The sequence below is a fragment of the Centrocercus urophasianus genome, unplaced genomic scaffold, assembly GCF_019232065.1.
Source record: "Centrocercus urophasianus isolate 14NV4802_14NV808 unplaced genomic scaffold, USGS_Curo_1.0 seq_15, whole genome shotgun sequence".
NCBI classification, from domain to species: Eukaryota; Metazoa; Chordata; class Aves; order Galliformes; family Phasianidae; genus Centrocercus; species Centrocercus urophasianus.
The window spans coordinates 36,948,225-36,971,834 of record NW_024884697.1 but is presented as its reverse complement, the minus strand read 5'-3'; the positions used below and the strand labels follow the sequence as shown (position 1 = coordinate 36,971,834).

The following is a 23,610-nucleotide window of genomic DNA, read 5'->3' as shown; positions in this document are numbered from 1 at the left end:
ATTTTTATTTCTTAAAAATAGACTAGAAGATACCTACAATACATATAATGTGGCAATTTAGGTTTAGTTCAGAAACACTAAATTTGAGTCCCCTGGTTTGACCTTTAGAGGTTAAAACTTTTAAACTCAATTTTTAACTTCTTGTCATTTCTACACATATGTTCAGTATAGGTTTATTTTTTCTAGAGAATAATGACAGGGCAGAAATGAGTCCAAATATTTTTTTTAAAGAATTCCCTGGTAGATGTTGTGTACTGATATGATAATAAAACAAAATGTAATCACAGCTTATCTATACATGTTTGATTAATAACTTATTATTCTGCAATGTAGCACACAATCTTGGCTTAGAATCATTTGTGAGAATAACACAGTTTTTGATGTCTGCCACTCACTTGTAACATCCATTAACTATTTTCAAGCCTTTAAAAAGTCTTTATTGCTTATAAGTGAAGTAAAAGTGTAAAGCTTAATTCTTAATGCAGGAAACTGAACTACAAAAATGTCCTACCTGGGGTCTTGAGAGCACTGGTCCCTGCTTTGTGCCTGGACTGAGTGGCTCCCACTTGTGTAGTCATTCCTCTCCTCCAGGATCCCGTCTGTGAGAGGGGGGCTTTCTGTCCCCCCTTCTCCGACTCTTCAGACAGCCCCGAGGGAAGGCCTTTCCACTTGCCACTGCTGTCTATGTTGCTGTCAAAATCTTCCTCTGGTTTCTTCAGCTCTTCAGTGCTGCCCCAAGTTTCGCTGTCTGTAACTGAACGCTTCTCCAAGTCTGTCTTCAGCTACAAGAAATTAGTATGGAAAACAGTCAGTTTCAGCACCTTCAGAACTTGCTGATTTAAGTCCCAGGAAGAGAGAAGAATAAGCTTGTTGCATTTGAACTGAGGGACATGGAAAACTCTTGTTTAAAATGTCTCCTATTTTGGGAAAGACGTTTTCCTCTTTATACTCTTATTTTCAGAAGAATTCAACTCTTCCCTTCATAGGTGAGCTGGTATGAAGTAAAACATAATTTACTCTCATCATCAGCTGTAACACCTTATTTATTATCATCTGCCTATGAATTTCACAGAAGAATTACTGTGCTGAGGGGTTTCAATAAAGCCTGACTGGGACGATCCCTAAAGATACTGCTAACCTCATTGTAGGCTGCTTTCTTGTTTTTATTTGCCTGCTGAAATCTTCTGCTAACCAAGTTAGAACCACTGCTCAGCAGCACTGATTATGCTATGCCATCAGTGACAAAGCATAACATCTCTACTAACATTATCAGTGCTGCAGATGATGGCTTTTCTCCACATTTTCCTCCACTAAGCTTAATCATTTTGATCAAGAAAGTTGCTCTAGGTGCATCAGCCAGAAGAACAGCTTTTGCAAGCAGTACCCCACCAGGAGGGAAGGTAATCGGCTGGGCTCATGCTTGCTCAGTAACTCAGACCCACGTGGAAGATCCCAGGCGACCTAACAGTGCTGTGGCAGTTGCCTCCCCACAGCCCCAGGTGAAAGCAGCATGCTTCAGGGAGCAGCCCAAAATGCAGGCACCATATCAGCTTTGGAAGTGGCCTAAATAGAAATGCCAGGGACTGATCCTACCTCTGGTGTTGAGACTCACCATCTCTGTGCTGACAGGTTGTTTGTTGTCACCTTTCCTCCTCCGTTTTCCCAAAGCCTCCCTACCTCAGTCTCAAGCCTCACTGGCACATCACCATCCCAGTAGCCTGTTCTCTTTCCTCCTTCATCTTTACATTTAGTTTACCTACACCTCTAACAATAAAACCAGTGTGTTAGTCAGGTATCACTACTTATTGTGTGACAGCACTGTCCCTATACAGGCACCCTAAGCAGTCCTACAAACTGGATCGTGATCAGAGGAGAGCTATTTATTAGTCTGTGTTACCACAGCTCCTTCACAGAGACACCTCTGTTGTTGTTTCCTAGACACTGCTGTCATAAGAAGGATTAATACTGATTAGATAATCAGCGTAATCAGTAATTGTTTATACATTTTTCATTTAAAGCGTAGAAAACACAGAGGCAGTCAGCACTCTCAAAACTTCATATCTGTTTTGGAGAGGCTTACACAGATTTGGGGTAAGGACTGTCAGGAAAAAAAGCCTAAACAAAACTTCTACACAAATATTACAGGGTCCTTCATATCAGAGTTTGTCTTGGTGCTATTTTCAAATGTGTAATGTTCCCAGAATTTTTCTCATAACTGAGCAGTTATGAACACATAGCTCTATATTTTTTGAAGCAAACTGCACCATTTCCAAGGAGTGACAAAAACAACGCTTTTTAAAAGCCTTTTTTTCACTATTACTGGACCCCAACAGCAACGTTAATCCTGTTTTAGTATGTAAACAACAACAAAATACACAATGTAAACCTCAGGTTACAGACAGCCTGCATTGCTACAATCACGAGAAGATGGCAAAAGGGACCTCTGTGTTGCAAGATTATGTCCTGCACCTGGAGAACAGCTGGCAAAATCCTTAAATACTGTGCTTATCTCAGCTTCTGGCTCAGACTGCAGCCAGTCTGGAATACTCATTTCTCTGATTAATCTGCTTGATGTGAAAACTAATAAAAGTCTGTTCATAGCTTTCATGACATAATGCAATGTTGGCAGAAAAGCAGTGTTTGAAAACATGCTGCTTTTATGTTTATCACAGAACAAAATGCAGCTAGTATAATGAGTATTTAGAAGATGAGTTCACTCAAGCAGAAAACCCAGAAAGAGTTAAATGGTCAGTCTGAGATTTCTCAGTGATGATGATGATGATAGTGCAGTGGAACAAGGAAGCCAGGACCCAGCTGGCTGTTACTGTTGGTATGAAAAGAGAGAAGCAAATCTCCAGTTAGCAACCATGGGAGGACCTGACTGAATGGGAAAAGCAATGGTAAAAACTGAAGAATGCTGGCATCTGTGTGAGTACCATCTCATGAGTACAGAAGCAGCCTGAAACTCATTCCAGAGCTTCTATTGCTTAAGAATGGAGATTAAGACCATCTCCATTCCCAGACTTCTCCATTGTCTGTGGGGAAATAAAAAATGTGTTCTCATATTGACACAGTCCACCACAGTCCACATCTACAAAAATGGTTCTCTCAACTCCAGGCACTGGCTGCCTGCAAAAGTCTCTATGGAATTCAGGGTGTCAGTCTTGGCTCCTGGATTTTTGACATGAAATCACTAGAGGCAAAAACTTTTCTCCTATGCTGAGTTTTCAGTCTCGAGGTTCCTTGTTTATAAACAGAAGATGCCATACTGTTCTACCGGGACTAACTCTTCCCTTTTTTCTTGATTTTTCATGAACCAAGTCCTGTAAGCAGCCCACATCACCTTTTTTATCACTTGAAATTTTAAGGTTAGCTAGGAAGAAATAGAAGGGTGTCTGGCACAAAAACTGTTCATTATCTATCTATCTGTCTATCCATTCATCCATCCACCCACGTATGTACATACTTACTTACATACATAAATATATGTATCATATATAAAGCTTTATATAAGGTTATATAAAGATTTCTCAGAACTCTATTTTGACACTACATACAGCTTTCACAGCGTTGTGCAAAACTTGGATAAAAGGATCAGTGTTTGTGATTTAAAAGGAAAAAAACAGTAATTATGAATCAAAAGTGACAGAGACCAACAAATCATGGGCAGCATTTCATCTGCAACAGGGAACCAAATAATTAAAACTTAAGAGATAGTTAAACATTTAATGTTTCCTTTGTGGGGCTATGGAAAATAGGATTGGACAAGACTTCAGGAGATGTGTTGGTCCATAACCCTATCCAAAATACAAACTAACATCCAGAGACAGGACCTGAGCTGGTAAAATATAGATATTTCATTTGTTTTGGAGGCATTGTTACAAAGGCTTTTTTGTTTGTTGTTTAATACTGCATACCTGAGTGGTGTGGCAAGAAATAGCAATGGAAAACTACTTACCTGAGCATGAGCATTCTTTCTTGAAGAGGCAGTTATATTGGAGTAAGAGCTGACAGATGAGGTGGTGTTCAAATCATCTGTGCTGAGGTTGTCAAGAGTGTCACTGAGGCCACTACTAACTGAGCTGCTGTCATCCCAGCTGCAGTGAAAGAAGTACATCTACTTACATACTGTACCAATAGGAAGAAAGCATCTCAAAATCAACGGACAGCATTACTTATTTTTCAACAGGTTTACCAGAAAATTTTCACTTTTGTTTTGTAATGTACAGTGCATAATAGTTTTCAGACCTTAAAATTAATTTTTCACTCACTGACAAATGGTTTCTTGTTCAATTAATAAACAAACAGTTGCCTTTGAAAAAATTAACATCAGGTCTAAGCAAGCAAGGTAAGTCATTAAAACAGGTTGTTTCACGCTTCACTGCGAACACATTCAGTACACTGGCAGGGAAATCCATTAAATCTACCTGGTATTGCTAGCTAAATCATTATTAATAACCTGGAGAACACCTGATAGATTTCCAGGCTACAGAAAAATAGAAGGAGCATCTCTTTCGCAGCCTAATCAACTGTCAGTAGGAAGCCAGTATTTCCAAAAGTTTTATTTTCTTATCTTAAGCCTTTGTCTCATGGGAGCAATGCCATCATAATAGGATTCCCTGACAATACAGTCACCAGAGTTGACAGAGAACATGTTATACATCTCTCAAGAAACACAGGCTGTCAACTCCTGTTTTGGGAGATTGAGGCAGAGAATGTGAATGAGTAAAAAGCCATTCTTACAGAATTGTCATCTATCTACTTTCACAAAAGATTTGTTTTCCCACTGAAGGGAGGTGGATTGGTATTTCTCAGACCCAACTCCACACAAATAGCATGTTTCTCCATGCTATTACACTATGACCACCGTGGCTCTTAACTTATTGCTGTATCCAACATTATAGCTGTATACTTCCAATTCTGCCACATTTTCACCTGCTAATCTTGCTTTGGGTTATCCCCAGTCCAGGGTTTTTAAAAAATCCACTTTGTGGATTTTCTCTCTCTCTGATAGTTTTAGCCATCTAAAAGTTAGGTACCTCATTTGATCTATCTGCCTTAGCACCCTTTCTAACTAAGAAGCCTCCAAAAGGAGGCAATTTATCCTATTTTAAAATATATCATAGATTTGCAGGATGAAGGTACATTTTATACCTCTTTCTCCCTCCTGGAGTAGAGGGTTGATTAAGCCTATTACAGACACATAACCTTTGCAGAAACAAAGTTAGGTGACATGTCTAGGTATAATGTTAAAGCTCAAAAAACAAGAAAGGGTACATCTTCTTCTGCTGCCTATGTCACATTCTGCCTTTTAGGTCAGATTCTGTAATTCACACCCAGATTCTAATATTTAGCCCTAGAGTCTAGTTACATCTGAGTACTATTGCTACTAGTCATTCAGAGAATGCAAGGAAAATACCAATAAATTCTGTTTTGCAAGCTTCAATTAACTATTTCACATAAGTGTTTAGAAGGTCCTAGCAGCAGTGACAACGAATTGTGTGACAACAGAATGTGACAATAGAATGATGCACCAGAAAGTTCAGTGCACAAGTCGTGTATCATAGCAACTGCAGCAAGCATTATCTTCATTTTGTGAAAGGTAGAAAATCAAATTAGTAAGCTACCTCGGTGACAAGGTAAATGTATTTTGGAGGGCAAGAGTTTATTACAGTACTGTGCTTTCACTGTTAAGTACAATGACAATAAATAAATTCATCTTCTGCAACATTACCAGGCAATATACATACAAGTTATTTTAAAATATGATTTCATATCTAAGCCATTATATTATAGACTGTCCACATTAACCTTAGAGCCCTCTCTGAAGCACTAGACATTTATAGTGTCTGTATTTTTCAGTGGCTATGAGATATGGAATTTCACTGATGCTAAATGCCATTACTGAAAAGTTATGCATCACATAAGAACATAACATGTGTAACTACTAAAATCAAGAACCTTAAAGTTGAATAAAAACAAATATTTCAACATGTGATCTGTTTTTTGCAACAATGATATCACCTCATCACTCTTAAAAGTAAACAGTCATAAGATAGATTCAAAGTATTGGGCGCTTGCACAAGCAACATGAATTTCTGAGTATGACAGTCACATTAATAATACTTGATCATCAGTTTCTCGAGTCTATTGTAAGGCCCTGGGGATAAAGATCAACATTTAATTCAATTTGCTTATGTCTTCTCATTATTTTATTCTATTTAATTTTTTTACTGCTTCATTTTATGCTCATTTTTCTCAGTAAGAAGATTCAGGTTTTCTGAATTCAGAAATAGTCCACATCTGATTCACAAAATATTAACACATCAACAGCTGAAGTTGTCAGGCAAAAATGACTATGATTTTATGCTCATTCTGTATGGCTTCTCTGTAGTGTTTCACACTCATCACACCTCACTCACCAGGGGATTATTAGTAGGTTCTGGGAACACTCATGGCCATCCTGTAAGATACATACAAGATTACTTTGACACTTCCACTATTGACCTTTCAGAGTCATCACTATATTTGTCTGGAATTTTTCTTTCTGACAGGAGGTGCTCAAGATGTTTTCTAAATGTGAATCATAGCATCGTAGAATCATTAAGGATGGAAAAGACCACCAAGATCATCTAGTCCATCCATTGTTGAACCCTTACCAACGTGTCCACTAAACCACGTCTCTAGATGCCATATTTGCACTGTTACTGAACGCTTCCAGGGATGGTGAGTCCACTACTTCCCTGGGCAGCCTGGGCAGAGTGGTGCATCACCACTCTTTTGGAAAAGAAATCGTTCCTAACACCTAACATGAACCTCCCTTGGCTCAAGTTTCAGGCAGTTGTAGAGAGCACTAAGGTTTCCCTTGAGCCTTCTCTTCTCCAGACTAAACAATCCTAATTCCCTCAACCACTCCCAACAAGACCTATGCTCCAGACCCTCCACAGCTTCACCGCCCTTATCCAGACATACTCCAGGGCCTTAATGTCTTTCTAATAATGAGGGGGCTTTCATACTCAAAATTTTCTACTAACATTCAGAATATCTGAAGCAACAGGATTACCGAAATCTCCTTCTTTCCTATAGGTCATTTTTCTAAGCAGAAATTGATTCCTTCTTGACACGCTTTTTTTTTTTTTTTTGTAAGATCTTTCTAAAAATATATAGTAAAAAAACGGTAATTCTGGCAAAGCAGACCATATAATGAAGTAATGAAGAACGTTGTCCTGTGTTTATTTTACTGCATTGTCCAGAGTTGTTTTAACTTGATCAGGCAGTTTAATCTCTTCTGTTTTAGCACACAGTGCTTCTGCCTTTTGAGCTCCCTTTACTTGTGTCTAGAAAGTATAGCTGCCATCAAATGAGTTAATATAATTTCTGGATAATGAAGATGCCGCATTTAAAATTTGGAACATTTCCTGATGATTCATATTCATTTCTCCTTTAAACTGGAAAAAATATATGACAAAGAAATCCAGTAAAATTTTATGCTCGTTACCATTGGATTGCAAACCCATTATTGCTAATCTGAAGCAAATTTTCAGTGTAACTTCTGCTGTTGTTCCTCCTACCCTTCACCAAAATAATATTGACATTATTCATTGTCAGCCTACCTAAGGGACTTAATATAGATTTTAATATACTGGAAAGGATTTATCTTTCATTTTAACTTAGTCTTTCATTTACTTTTCTCTTTTTCATGCATCCTACACAGTTTATGACAAGTCAGGTTAGCCCTCCTGTTCACTAATGACTCATGTCACAAAAGCACATCTTACCTTTCTGTAACTTTGGCAAAATCTTTATTTTAATATCAGCGTCAGGTTGATTTTATTAGAAGAAAGCTCAGCAAATGCAGCTGTGCTATCTGAGAGACTGAGGCTAAGAAATATATGCCTTATTTTGACAGATTCTGGCAGCCTTTTCTTTAGGAAACCCTTGGATCCCAAGAGGAATAGAACTACCTTGATGTTTCACAAGTCATAATCCTCATATTAAGGATGTTGATTTTGCCTTTTATGGTAATAATCCTATCAAAACTAGCTAATTTAAAAATTTCCTCCAAGTCACACTTTGCTGGGCACAGACTTTTTAGTTTTTCATTCAACTAATGGTCCAAAGTCTCTATCCAGACATGTGGCAGCTCAGCTGAGCTCACCTCAATCTGCTGTGGTCTGGGGTTCAAAACACCAAACCGAGAGCAAGTCAGCAAGCCAGTTCACATTGTGAATAAATGTAACAGTTTCTAATAACCCAACCACATACTGGTATTTGTTCTCTAGGAACACTTCATTAATTTAGTACTCATAAGATGTCTGCTCTAGGGATGAACCTGAATTTTGCATTAAAGCATGCTGTTTCTTGTCATTATTTTGTGAAGTTGAAAGACTTCCGTAGCAGAAGGGACTATACAGAGCATAATTGAAGACTCCTTGCAACCTGCAGGTTATTAGGTGACTGCTTCAATCAAAGTTTTTAACAAGTTGGACACGAATAAAGTGTTTCTAATTTTCTTCAGAGCTTAACATCTAACTTGCAAAGATGTAATGCTTGCAAGCATGCTCTTTGAAACTACCATGTGCTGCAGGCATAGCTCAAAAATAAGATTACCAGCATCTCGACCTGCTTACTAAGTAAAACAAGGGACCACATGTGATGAGTGACAAGGGATATACAAAATTCCAAACAACTATTTTAAAAATGAAAAACCCAACTTCAGATTATATAAAACAAGGACTCTGGATTTCAGGGAAAGTAGCTCAAATCACGATTGCTTGCAAATGCACCTGCACAAGAAACATGCATTCAGGTGAAACAAGCAACTGTTTTCCCACTTCTGAGAGTCTTTACAACCCCATGTAGTTGTTTTCATACTGATAGCATTTAGTTCTACCAATACTTAATTCTGATAATTATTAAAACACTTCAGACATGCAGAGAGTTGAAAAGAAATCTGTGCAGAAGGAATGCCTCTTCAATACGGGACGTAGAAAAAGCACGCCTAGCCATGTGACAGGCACAGAATAGTGGCTTCCTTCCCAATTCCTGGTTAGATTTATGGCCAGCATGTTAGAATCCTTTCTCTGAAGCATACCTCATGCTGGTTGAGTTTGCCTGAGATTTTTGCAGTAACATTTTCAATCTGCTTTCTACTCAGAGGATCTGTGGTTTGGGCCTTCTTTGATGCATCAGATGTGCCTATCAGAGTATTTGCACCAGCTAAAGCTCTAAAACTCGTCCTTGTTTCTATCTTGGCTGCTTTAAATCCTAACAATTCTCATGCATTTTCAAGCTAGCAATAATATTTCCACTGGAAAAGACAGTCACTTCTGAACTGGATTTAATTGCAGAAGGTGCCTGTGAATACTACAGAAATCCCAGTTCTCCACAAATTGCTCAAAATTCTTGAAATAAAATTCTAAATACTCCAGGAGGTCTAGGAATCCACAACTTGCTATCTACACAGTTGGTTAGTTTCCACTATCACCCTTTGTCGCATTTAATTAGTGTGTGGTACTAAGAAGATCTCTCTGTAATAATCCTCTTACTGACCTTTCTGCTGCTTAGTTACTCTGGAAATAGCAAGGTGTCTGAAGTCAAAATACTTAACAGTATGTAGAGCTGAATGAAGATTGTAAGCATATCTCCACAAGTATTCTCTCGAACAGAAAGATAAATTGCACTCAGCTGTGCTCATGTCACTTTTGTGTTTATTTTCCACAAGTATTCAGTTTTCTCTGCTTGAAAAAAAAAATCCAGTTTTAAGTTCACACACTGAAGTATATCAACCAAAGGAGGAATATTTTATATGGAATAAGACACTGTTTTACACAGCAGGTGGACAAGCAGCAGAGTTCCAGGGCAAAGAGGCAGTGAAACAAGACAGAGAATACTTCATCATATGCTACATAAAAAAGATCTGCAGAAATATGCAACATTTTCAAGATGTTTTGAGTGACTGCCAAAAGCACAGAAAGCACTTCATTGGGCAAGCAATGAATACTGAAGGTAAATGACAAGAGGAACGTGGAGCTCACAATCCATGTTAGCTCCATGGATACACAAAACTATTCTTCATTCACAGTACTGGTTTTAGAAAATCAAAGCAGTCTCTAATTGCAGAGAAGACACAATGGAGAGCACAACTATAATGATTGTTCCTTCCACCCTTCTTGTTTCTATTTTCAGCATTTTCCTATAAGCCTTTAAACTTACCAGCTCAATAAAGTTCACCATACTGAAAAGCTGGATCAGGGCCTGGTATTTGTTTCAATAGTGGTGTAATTCATTAATGTTTGAGAGTGTCTCCAGCCAAAGTGGCCTAAGAAAGTAAATAAAAAAGCTTTTCTCAAGCAGATCATCAGGCTAATGAAGGCAGCAAGACTCTAATTAGTGTGAGAATTCTGGAAAAGTGTGGTTTCTTCAGAACACTCAAGCTTTTGGAACAGTTGCACAAGTTAGAAATTTAGTCAGATACTAGGAGAAAATTATTTACTGTGAGGGTGGTGAGGCAGTGGCAAAGCTGCCCAGAGAAGCTGCCTCATCCCTGGAGGCGCTCAGGGCCAGGTTGGATGGAGCCCTGGGCAGCCTGAGCTGCTGGGGGGCAGCCCTGCCCATGGCCAGTGGTTGGAACTTTACAGTGGTGGGCTTTACAGTCGCCTACAATGCAAACCATTCTCTGTGACTCAGGGAATCATAGGTTGACATTTAATTCTCTAACTAGTGTGCAAAGGCAGGTGCATACAACGGTTAAGAAGCAAAGACTGAAAGGATGTGAGTGGTATGACTTTAAACCAGATGCCCACAGTAAAAAGATTAAACTTAGTGCATCTTGCTCTACACTACTTGCACACGTTTGACCCCGCAAAAGTAAGACAAAACTCATTTACAACCAGTCCATGCTTAAACTAGTCCCACACACTTAAATCCATAAAGCAGGGAACATAGTGCATCAGCCTCCACAACATACTGCACACATGTGCTTTTTTCTTCTCTACCATGTATTAGTAAAATGTATATCAGCATGAAGTCCAGGCTGCTGCCATGAACCATCATCTTCTCTGTATTTCAGCACATTTCAGGAAGACTAAGATTCAGCTTTAAAATAAAGACTACAGCAACTCCCCTAGCTGACTTCTGAGAACATAAATTATCTCTTAGCTCACTAAGAAGGTAATATAAGAAAATAATTGGACTGTTTTACTCAGAGCAACTCCTCAATAGCATGTCAATATATCAGCTGGAGAACTCTCTCCTTCAAAGCTCAGTTCATTGTGAATTAATCCATTTCACATCTTTTACTGGGAGCTCACCTGCTCATTATTCATAAAACAGATACACTGACCCCTTGCACACAAATTCAAGATGGCACAGAGTTCATAAAATCAATACTTTGTTTCAATCCACAGACTCACAGAGCAAAATCCCAGGCCCTGAATCAAACCAGAAGCTGTCCAGGGTTATAAATTTCATTATAGCTATTCTGTCCTCATAGCTAAATGAAAATGTAGTCAGCTGGACTCATACTTCACTGCCTTTTCCTCAGCAAGTTTAATGCATTATCTGTCATACTAAAACAAGGCAACCACTGAAGCATTAATCTCGCATTACTTTGGGGTCACTGATAGAAAATCATGTCATGCACATCTCAAAATGCACTTATTTAGCATATTCTAAGGAAAAATGTTTACAATTAGGAAGAATAGCAATGCATTTATGGATTAGTTTTTGTGTAGCATCACCTTGGGAGGATTTTTGTTTTATATTTGAAAAAAATTATATCCTACTAAAGCATAAATAGAGCAAAAATGTATTTTTGCAATGTCAATATGCTTCCGTATTTCTTTTTCCACATTTTAAATACGTTCTTCAAGAAATAATTTGGCTTTAGAGCCTGAGGGGGGGGAAAAATAATAAAAAAAAAAGATTTGATAGAAGATTTACATTTCTTGTGATAACCTTCTGTACTTCATTTTTCACATCTTAGAACCTGAACAATTCTTCACCAGAACCCCTCATTGGTTTGCACTTATTTCTGAATATAATGTGTAGTATGACATCAGAGGGACAGTGGAAAGTCTAAATTAGCTCTAAATTCATAACAGAATATTGCTACAATCAGAAGAAGTAACTTACAAAATTGAATTAGGCATTACCTAAATAATAAATTTTCAACTTAAAAGAAGTTTGTTGTTTTTTTTTTCTTTCTTTTTTTTTTTTTTTCCTGTGGAATGTACAGTTCTTTTTTTGCACGAGGAAGACAAACGGCATCTATTTTTAATTACATTTCAAACAGCCTATGGAAAACACGAAAATATGGGCTGAAGCAAGATGTAAGGAAATAATTCCATCAAAACTGTTGACAATATCATAACAAGCCAAGAGAGAAAAGCTTTTGATGGAATTATCTTCCCGCTGCTGGTTGTTATGTTTTTAATACACTGTTTGGATCCAAGAGATGTTTAAATTTTTCAAACACAGATCAGACAAGTTAATTAACACCAGCTGAATAGACATAAACAAACAAATTACAGAGCCCATGCAATTCTTCAGAAAATACAAAACCAACTTTATTCCTTGCTATCTAGCCTCTTTAAGAAGTACAAATGTCATTCTTCATTCTGTACATGGTCAATTTGCATCCCCCCAAAACTGAGAGACGTGAGATCCTGCAAGCGTAAAGAAATATCTCTTGGGAACCACATGTGTGTTTAAAGGAAAATCATTTTAAAAACACCCTGAAATAAGCACAGTTTGCCATTCACCTTTGCAAACTGCCAGTCAAATTAGCTGAGGGGAGGAAGGGGTGCTCAGAAAAATCAAAGATCTTCACTCAACCGTGCCTATACAACACATGAAGAAACCAAACAGATCCTGCTGATAATTGTTCAGAGAACTCTTCCCTATAATTATTTGCCTGATATCAAGGTTTTGATTTATTGGTAACATCCTCTCTGTGCATAGTCTCTTATTGTTAAGAATTTCTATTGCTAGAACTATCTACTTTGTTTTTGCTTACGTACAGGGATTTGTTTTTCCTGCTGATGACTGAATTCAATCTAAAGAAAGAACATACATAACTATGTTAGCAGAATGGTTCTATTCTAATCACGATATTTTTTTCTATAAAACTCCAACACTTAAAACCAACAGTCTTCCACAGTTTTCCTATTGCAGTGAAGCAAGGTTGGGAACTGTTTCTTGCTTTTGACATACTATTGTCACCACTCATAGTTTCCTTACCCTTCTTCTTTCCCCTTTCCTTTTTCCCTTTTCTCCTTTCTCCTTTCCCCTTTCCCCTTCCCTTCCTTCCTCTCTTTTCTCTCTTGGGAAGCAAGGGTGTCCTCCCACGTCCCCATTCTTCAAAGTAATTTCTCCCTGCATGTCTGAAGACAGTGATGTTTCGAAAGGTTATTGGTTTGTTGAGTTAAGCAACAGGTTGTGACTGTGGGAAAAGCTGCTAGGTTGATGCCTCAAGGGGCTTTTAACAAAAACCTTCAACGCTGGAACTCTATGAGAGCTTGATCCACATAAATATGTTCAGGTAAGAGGGTAAGCCTATTGTTTGAAGTCTAATGTGCTTATTTGCTTATAGTCAGCATCACAACAATTTGGCTAACAAACAAGCTGAACACAAAGCTGTTTCTTTTCTTATTTTTGTCGAGGTTCTTGCTTGCACTTGTTGCTCTTCTTGAAGTCTGCTGAGTGAGACCCAGATTACTGCTTTAGTAAAAAGGAGAAAGGGACTTTCTCTTTGTTCTGCATGGCCTAATTTTTAGTGTCATTTAAGTATGGAAAGAAACTGAAATGCTTTGTACACATCTGGCCTTCAGGCCCTTGCTCATTACTTGTCAGCGTGGTTTTGATGGTTTTGAAAAGGGGACCCATTTCAGTCTCAATCTCCTAAGCATGTTCAGAAGGAAAAAAATAATGAATGATATCCCATGAGGTATATAAACAGCAGCCTGACAGGATTTACTACTCTAACACACCAGGACCTAACCAACTGCTTAATGAATGTGGTTCTAAACTTTCAGGGATTCCAGGATGATGGGGCTGCACACTGAGTTCAACACCAAGGGGCAGAAAGAGGTGGTGGGAGAGGACAAGAAGTGATAAAAGTCCTCTGGCTCATCCTCTCCAGGTTGTGCTCGTGTGCTAGAGGAAATGTAGCAGCAGAACAGACTGAATGGAAGAGACAATGATGCATAAAAAGCTTTACATACCCACAGGACCATGAGTGCAGGCCCACAGCATCCTACCTGGGACAGTTACCTGCAGGGCCCTGGTGACTGAGCTCTAGCAGCCAGTTCAATTGGCTGCATAGGACACCTGTGAGTTCACCTCAGAACGAGTTTTAAACTCTTTGCAAACTGATTATTATATCAGGGTTGCAAATATGAGGGTTATAATTAAGACAGATTTTCAGTGCAACTTATCTTTGTGGTTGCGTGAACTTTTAAATAGGCTTAGTAATACAAAAAGCAAGTTTGCTATTTGTTGTTACCGCCTGAAAAAGCCCAGAAAATTACAGCTTGGTAAGTGGGGAAATAAAGTTATCATGAAAAAGAAAACCTAGTAACAAACAAAAATTCCACAAAAACATTGCAGTTCTTCAATGCAGTTATTCCTTGTGAGAAAAAAGAGAAAAAAAAACACAGTAATAGATGAGCAAGAAGCCTGTAGTTCTGCTGGAATCAGAACAAAAAGGAACAGCATCCTCTTCACCTCCTGCTAAGAGAACAAAGAATGAAAATACTCTGTAAAGTTACACAAGTAATTAGGATGCAGGAAAGCCATCAAAAGATCAGGAAGATGTGGAAAGATGATGGATTGTGGTGCAGAGACCACCAGCGCTCATATCTTGGATGCACACTGGATGGATGTTACCCACAAAGGTCAGAGCAGAGACTGAGGAATGAAATTACAGCACTGTCTCCACCCTGGGCACAGAGCAGAGACAAAGGACACTACAGACACCAGCACATGGCCTGCAGCAGTGAGCCACTCCCATGCAATGCAGCCATGGAAAGAACAGTGTGTTTACATCATTCAAGTATTTTGTGTGTTTACTTATCACCTGTAATTGCCCTGTTGTGTCCATTTAAACCAAATTCAGATAATCCTTGCTCTCTGACAGACCAGATAAAATTACTGGAGACAGGGGAAATGAAAGGGCAGAGGCTACCACAATAATGAGAACAGGCTATGGCAAGATGGGACCACTGATACAAGTTTACCATACAATATTTACTACTACAGCTCTACAAATAACCAATGTGTATAATGTCAACAACTTTTTCCCTAATAAAAATATTAATTTTCAAGTGTAAACCTCAAAATGTACAATTCCAGGAAAAGTACAGGTTTACTGGGATACCTATGTACCACAAAATGTCACAAAATTGTTTTGAATGAATGCATTTAAGGGTGAAGGGATACTTAACCTTATTTTGGTATTTTTGGTACCCAATCAGGGTCACTGTGCTAATGCATTTTCTTACAAATAAAGGAGATAAGAACAACTAAGAGAGAAGTAACTTTTATGCAAGTATTTAATTTGTAAGAAGTAAAACAAAACTACCCTTTGCAGCAGCACAAAAGAGGTCCTTGCCAAAAACACCACTGTCTTGATTGTATTTCTTCAATCACTGCAAAGGCAAAGCAGATACTACTGCAAAAGTACTGCTTTTTCGTAGTCACAGAGATGATTCTTCATTCACTTTAGTATGTTTTTGAATTCTTTCAAAGAAATAGCAAAACAAAACAGGACACAGTTAAACCTCTGACCTTCTTCCACTTCTTGCTAACTCACTGGCTTAAGAAAGACACTTGCTCCCTCATCCTTCCATCAAAACTCTGTTCTTCATATGGCAGCTCTCAATGTTCCCATTCCAAGTAACAGCAGTTTGAATGCAAGTAGACTTTTACATGGATCGACCTGATGCAGCCACCAGGAGCATCTCCCACATGCTACAGGAAAGTGCTAAAAACATCACAGGGCTCCTGCTGCTTAAGACAAAAGATACAGATGATGCCTTGGAGCACGCTGAAAGAAATGAGCTGCTTGGCCTCCCCCCTTTTGCTGCAACACTGCTATTAAAAGCATCCAGAATAGTTGAACATGACAGGCTGCTGGTTCAGGCCTCTGGTCATACTCAACTCTGTCAAATGAGATGGCTTGCACTTGGGAATTTTGAAATCTACAACAGTGTAAAATAAACAAGCCGACTGCGCAGTGCGAGTCCAACTTGTTGCGTCTTCTTCGCTTTCCACTAACAAAATAGAAGGAGACTAGTAGAAGTCAAGGCATTTCTTTGAAATAAAGAAATAAATAAATCTGACATCCTAGGACTATTTGATTTTCTGTTTAGTATACTTTTACCTTACCAAGCACTTCGGTTCAGGTTTTCTAACACATCTTTCTGGCAGACCTTTGATTGGTTGGGGTTTTTTTGTTTGTTTGTCGTTGTTATTGCTGTTTTATGATAGAGAAACTTCCAGCAGAGTTTGAAGGAAATCCACACTGTTTTATTTATAGCACTATTTCTGAAACTCATTTCTTTTAAAATCCCCTGCTCAGGAGGACTTGCAAAAGCATAGATCTCTTGGGGAAGAAACAAAACAGAGATATAAACTGGCTTGACAAAATAAATTTGAAATCGAAAAACATCAACAAGTGACAAGAATGAAATGTATTCCATAAAGCAGTGCATGATTAAATGCTAGAGCCTAGCTAGTGTTTTTAAAGGAATTAGGGATCTGTAGGAATAATGAGAATATTTTTATATTAGAATGAACGTGAAAAACTTTACATTGTTCTGTATAAATCATCCTTAAACATCTTTGTTCTAGGATTCAGATTGTCCTAGAACTTTCCCTTAGAGAAAAGATGTTTCCATTGTTATTAGACCATAACTTATAGTGACTTTAGCATTTATTTCTGAGTGACTCGAAATTCTAAATTAGATGCTGTGTGGCATAGCTTTTCTTTATGATGTGTGGAATTTGGGTAAAGACCAAGCCTAGGTGACTAAAAATGTGACACATAAGCAGTTAAGAACGTGATTAAATGGTCTGATTTTCCCAAGATATTACACACCCTGTAGTCTGTTGAGAAACAGTCTGCCTAAAATTATACCAAATAATGCATCTGAGCAAGGAAAGGAGGAAGGATTCCTATTGACTTTCTTTCTATCTAGCACTCCCACATGTCAGACAGATTAATTTAAATCTTTAATTATCAGAATGCACTCTTTTTCCTCTTTTTGTTTTCAAAGTTTGAAGGGGGAGGAATTGGTTTACTCCCGAGAACTAAGTTTCCATCTTTTACGCATTGCTGCTTTCCATTTCTCTGAAATCAATGACCTTTACCAGTACCAAAAAAATAATAATAATGGGAAACTGGCAAAATATTCTGCTTAATGCTGCTTGAAAAGATCCTTCCATCTCAGAGTTAATCATTTCTACATCAGGTTATGAATGCACTGTACATCAAACTTGACAGCTTTTCCCATAGAAAGGCTGTGCTTAACAATTATTTTAAGTGGGCTAGATCTGATGAATATTTATGTCCTAAACCTAAATTCAGTGCCTCCTCGCTCTTCAAACTAGTCATTTGTTTTCCTCTACCTTTTGTAATAAGTGCAAAGTGCTCCCTGCAAAAGTGTTGGATGACAGGCAACAGGTATGGAAACCTAATTGTCTTTACAAGACCAGGCCTTCCTTTCCAAAGAACCTGTGCCATTCAGGAGCTAAAAGTTTGTGAGTACACCAAAATGTTGCCCAGTTAAAGTAGATCATCTCCTAAATTGAGTATATTGTTAAACTGAGGTCTCCTGTTATCATTTGTAAACTCTGTAAGTATAGTGCATTTTTGCAATGTCATTAACATCAATGGAAGTTTGAGATGCATGTCTTTAGCAGATATGGGGTCATTCTTTACGTGAAGTTTAGTTTTTTGGGATTGGAAATGAGAATCTATCACAATAAGTAGTTTATCTCCTGGAAAATAAGAAAGTCTCTATTTAACACTGCAACTGGTATAAGAAAAATGCAGCCGAAACAGAGGAATCAAGCACAGTATTAATCAAAATTACCCATATGAAGAGGCTCCAGATGGTCAGCTTATCAAATTCAGCAGGCCCTTAATGCAGCTGTGGACAAGGGCCATTAAATGCAAATAGAAAACTGCCAATCAATTCTTACTTCTCACAATTCACTTCTCATTTTGTAAACTCAAGTTCTCATGCACTTCCATTTACATACAGCAACCTTATTGTGTATGTAGTATTCAGTATACAGACTAGTGAGTTTGTAACACACAGCACTGTGAAAGATAAGTCTTTGAAATGGCATGACATTTCAGGGTGAACTGCTGAGCCATCATTTTTCAGACAAGCAGTACTTCACTGTCTGTATTACCTCATGTGAGAGAAATTGTCTCCCAAGGCCACTACACGATACATTTTTCTATGAATCTTTAGAAAACCTGTACCCTCATGGCTAGTAATTCACAGTTGAAAGTAATTACTCCAACTTAAATGAGATGCAAAATGCACTTGGATTAAACAAGATCTCTCCATGAGATATAGACAAGTATAAGCAACTTATATAGAAGAACACAGAATACCGTGGGCAACTTTGAAAACAGGACAAAAAAAGGAAAAAAAAAAGAGCTTTCCATAGTATAAGACTGTTGGTAGAAAAAGATCTTTCATTTTTGCCTTTTCACCCAGCAGCGCCATGCCTGCTGAAGATTTTCCTTTTGGAAACATCACCAACAAATAACACAGGGCTGGCAAGAGCAGAGCTGACAGTCCTGTGAAGGTGACAGCTGCCTGGCAATAATGATTAGAAACCTGGAGTGCTGTTGGTAGGCAAAGATAAGGAGGATGCAACAAGCAAATCCTACTTATACCTGCCAAGTTCAAACCTCTCTTTGAGGCCTCACCCCTCCCAGTGGCAAACCTCCCTTGGGCACTGCAGCAGTGACCTTTTCCTACAGGGCTCAGCATCACTAATCCACCCTGTCAGCCATCCCAGCAACCACCGTACCAAGACCTTCAATCTCATCGTAAGGAGAATTAGTAGCTGCTGCCAGAACAGAATCGTTAAGGCCAAATATTTCATCGATGTTGCTGTCACTACAATGAAGAACCTAATCTCAACTACTGTAAAAATATTGATCAACAAAAGATTTTATAGAAGTGGCTAGAGTTATTGTCAAGAAAGTGCCTGCAGAAAAATGGAATTTGAAAATGGCATCCTGAAAAATTATCTTGTTTTCATTTAGGTTGAATGATTTTACCTAACTCAGATCTCATTATTTTCCAGTCATTTTACTGTGAACTGTTCTCATTTCACTCAATATTCAGATATATGATGGATGAACACATTCTTAACCATTTTCTGGTAACGTAGTGAATATTTTATCACTGTTGTAGTAATACTTCCATTAACTTAGTGATACATTAACAGTAATAGTAATATTAAAAGAAGTGTGAATGAGAGCAATATTTTGAAATAGTGCAATTTTCCTTGCTTCCCCTTTTGTGTGTGTGCGTGATAAAAATAATTTTGTAATAAGCAAATCTTATTTAACTATTTTTTTTTAGTAAAGTATTTATCACAACATGATCTTGGTGTTAACGTTCAATAGGTAGAACCTGTTCAGAGTATACATGTTTGTGTAATACAATAAATTGAGTTGGGAGATTCCTTGATTAGACAATGAGCTCTACTGGAGTTGTCAAATAGCAGACCATATTGCAATCAAAGAGATAATATGGGAGGTCTCTCAGCAATTTTATGACAGAAATTAACTAATCATGAGAGGCTCTACTGAGAGTTTTATTAAATAGCTTCTTCCAGTAATCTGTAATGAATGCAAGGGAGTGGCACTACGAAGAGCAGCAAGACGCTTGGCACATTCTCTTTCATCTCACCTTGGCTCTTGTCAATAGATGATGCTCATCTCCACACGTAAGGATTACGTAAAAAATATACGCTCGAATATTCTGAGTAAGGCATCAAGATTACTAAGCAGTTTCTCTTGATTCCACATGCATCCTATTCCCATAGTGTGGTTCAGCATTTAACTTCTCTAATTGACTGGTACTGTCTTATTGGGTTCCAAAATTAAGTGGAGAATATCTGAAAGTTTTTTCTCCTGCCTTTCCTTCTAAATTGTTGGATGTTCTTTGTCCAGATATCTTACACTACTAAGCTATGAAGCAACATTTCTCCCTGTCACCGTTACAAAGTGCTAACTGCACCTTGATAATTAACTGCAGCCATACAGAGAATCAGTGGAATGCTTTACCAAGATGGGCACAGACATTAGTATGATAAAAGCACCTTTTACAATTCAATTTTTGAAAGATTATGAAAACTACCACTATTCTTATTTCACGGTGATTGCTTTATTGTTATTTTTTTAAACAGACTACGTTCTCATTTCCTTCAACTCTTAGCTCAGAAATTATTGTGTTTTGCTTTTTTGTTTCGCTTGTTCTGACTGCTTTTCTGATAGCTATCTCACATACATTTCTTCAAATTTCCTGCTTTCTACCATTTACTGCTATTTTTTATTTTAGTATTTTGCGTTAATGCATTTGAGAAAATCTATATAAAAACACAACTCAGTGAGAAAAGGTAATTTAATATCCTACAATGGCAGACCATAAAATCGTCACTCAGGGAAATACAATAGTCAACGTGGGAACAGAAAGCCAAAAGTATTTACTCAGCAATAGAGAAGAATTATGCTAGATGGGACAACAAAGGTGCTTTCCAATCCAAATCTCTAATTTCACAGCCTCACTTCCTCAGTGCAGAATACCTTCAATTAACTTTTCATGTGTTGTTTCATCCCCTCTATTTTAGGCAATATATTTCAAGGAGGAATTCTGCTGGAAAAAATAGCAGTACTCTGAAAGAAGTGCATGACTGAGTAACGGAGAAATAGCATTCGATGATGGCTTGGAATCAATTCAAAAAATGAGTGCAAAGTTAATTTTGTGAAGGCTGCTTTGAATGACTGTCACTAATAGTTACCATAACATTGATTGTGATATCTTCAAAAGAATAGAAACTCAAATATTTTAGCTGAACATGCTATACGTGCAGTGGAGCAATACACCAGTAAGAATCTTTGCCCCAGAAAATTTACAATTTTCATGGCATTTAGGACAGGGCAGGATGGGAAAACAGTCAGGGTGAGCACTAAAGAGCATGTAGTGAGCAGTTTCAGAACTGAGCAAAGCAGCAGAGCAGCCAGAAGCTGCTTGCCTAATCAATAACACAAGCAGCAGATGTAAAGGGCAGACTTATCACAGTTAATAGGAAGAAAACATTTCCCCAATGCAGAAATAAAACAAAAGAAATGTGCAGATGCTTTTGAAGCACTTGGAAAACTTTGTCAAGGGACTAAAAGTCTAGAAACCAGCAGACTTGTCTAATGATTAAAAAAAATAAAAATAAAAATCCTTCCTCCTCTATTTCCCTAGCTGCTTGGAGTATCTGTTAAAGTTGTGGAGACAAAGGAAAAAAATATTAATAGTGAATGGCAGAGTATAATTAAAGAATACTTCCTTCTTTTGTCACTGTAACAAAGGGAAAGAGAACACATGCAAATTTTTTCCATTTCTACTTCTGATATGTTCAGTAAAATATAATGTCAATTAGGTCTGACACACAGCACCATGCTGCCAAGCAAAAACTGAGAAATAATTAGTAGTTGTGAACTGCACTGTCAGGGTAAATTTTTAATTATCTAGTTCATCAGACGGTGGGAACCAAAACAGTTTCTCAAGTCTGATGTATCTTCACAAAATGCTTTGTTAATTTTAACTTATCTATTTGGAATCATGATGAAAACATCTTCACTGTGGTTTTGCTCCCTTGGCCCATAATGTCATTCTTTATCTGTTAGCTTCCTAGGACTCTTCTTATGTTTATCTTCCAAGAGCTAAACCATAGCGCGCCGTGTCAGTGCAAACCATTTAAGGTCACATCCTCTTAGCTTTTAAATCCCACCAGCTTGCTAGGTGACTTTCAAAGTCAACCGGCTTTGAGCACAGAGTTTGCATGAACAGTGACAGCACGAAGAAGCGTCACAGCTTGTGGAGCATTACTCCTTCCACTGCTGACAACAGAGACACTGACACAGTGTGTGTACGTGTGCACATGCTCCCACTGCTTGGACAGACATCAGTAGGCAGAATGCACACAGGTATACATCAGTGAGCTGCTTGGAAATTTTTTTACCTCCTCTGGCCCTCTCAATAGTACTACTGGCATTACAGGGGATATGTGGCATTTCTAACCTTGCAGGACAGAAAAATGGTATTTAAATTCATTCAAATCTTGCATGGCTTAGGGGTGGCAGGTAATAAAAATATAAGGCAAGATTGTTTCTACTGCAAAATTTGCCTTTTACAATACACAGACATTAGTCTTAGTCCTTGGAAAGAAAAAAATCAGCCCCTGTAATGTACACTACCAAGAAAATTTAAAACAGTAAGAGTCATAGCATTAAGCCAGGAATTTCAGTTTTCTGTCCAGCTTGCCTATTGTATTAGAGGTTATACCTGATTTCATGTTTGTTTCTTTTTATGCTGTCATTTTGTTTTGATTTTGGGTAAAGCAATTAAATTCAGATAGCATGAAATAGACTATACATATTTAATATCACTTCCATCAGTTCTGCATTGTGTTTCATATAATTGTGGGCTGAACGACAGCTGTAAGTTTGTGACTTTGCACTAGCTAAACAGAGGAAAGATAGTTTTTTCTTAGAAGCAAAGACAACCCGTGTCATAGTAATTTTCCTGCCTTGTTGTTCGATCGTTCTCTTAAAATGTCTCCTAATTATTAAAGCACAAAGCATCTTCATAAAATTAAAAAAATATGTCCAGAACTCAGAAGTGTTCATTCTTCTCTAGAAGAAATTGAAAAACATACATTACTTCTTCTAAAAAAAATACCAACAACTCAGCATTCACAGGGTCAATATGTATCCACAACAGCTGCTTGCTGCAATGAAGCACAGTTTACTTATAACACATCAATATTTGATATTAGAAAATGAAGTCATTCTTCAGCTTTGAACTTGAATGTCAAAGTCTATGACACAGGAAAGTTCTACTGAGAAGGTTCCAAGACCTCTGGCGAGCTGGGCTTATAGCAGTGAATGTGCCAGAATCTCAGTTAGAGAGATAAGGCAGCTGCTTTAATAAATCACTGCCAGAACAGCAGCCAGTCACCCTGGATCTCTCCCCAGCATCCTGAATTTCTCTCTGATCTCCCATAAATGTCATCCTGATTTAAAGCTGGAGCAGACCAAAAATCAGGGCTACTGTTTGGCTTTAGCTAGGCAAGAAAAGAACAAAACCAAAGCAAATGGAAAAGAAATAAAACAAAAGCAAATTAAAAAAATCTTTCATCAGTTAGAATGCTTCAGGAAGATGTAACAGCACATGCCCCTAACCCACAAATTACTCCAGTTAGATGCTCAAGACTCAGAGGCAGATCACTAACATGAAGCTGGAGAATACCCTGAATGTCTTCAGCATGTGGGGAAAACACAAATAATCAAAAAAACTCCTT

General features: G+C 37.9%; 1 protein-coding gene across 4 annotated transcripts in view; it reads right to left on the bottom strand.

Annotated features, from left to right (window-relative positions):
* NAV3 (neuron navigator 3) overlaps positions 1-23,610 on the bottom strand; it is a 252,315-nt gene that overhangs the window by 56,526 nt on the left and 172,179 nt on the right. For all 4 annotated transcript variants that reach the window (XM_042815979.1, XM_042815980.1, XM_042815983.1 and 1 more), the window contains exons 13-14: positions 3,959-4,097; positions 512-782 (exon numbers count right to left, since the gene is read on the bottom strand). In XM_042815979.1, coding sequence (XP_042671913.1) covers positions 512-782; positions 3,959-4,097 — 410 coding nt within the window. The remainder of the gene's footprint in view (positions 1-511; positions 783-3,958; positions 4,098-23,610) is intronic.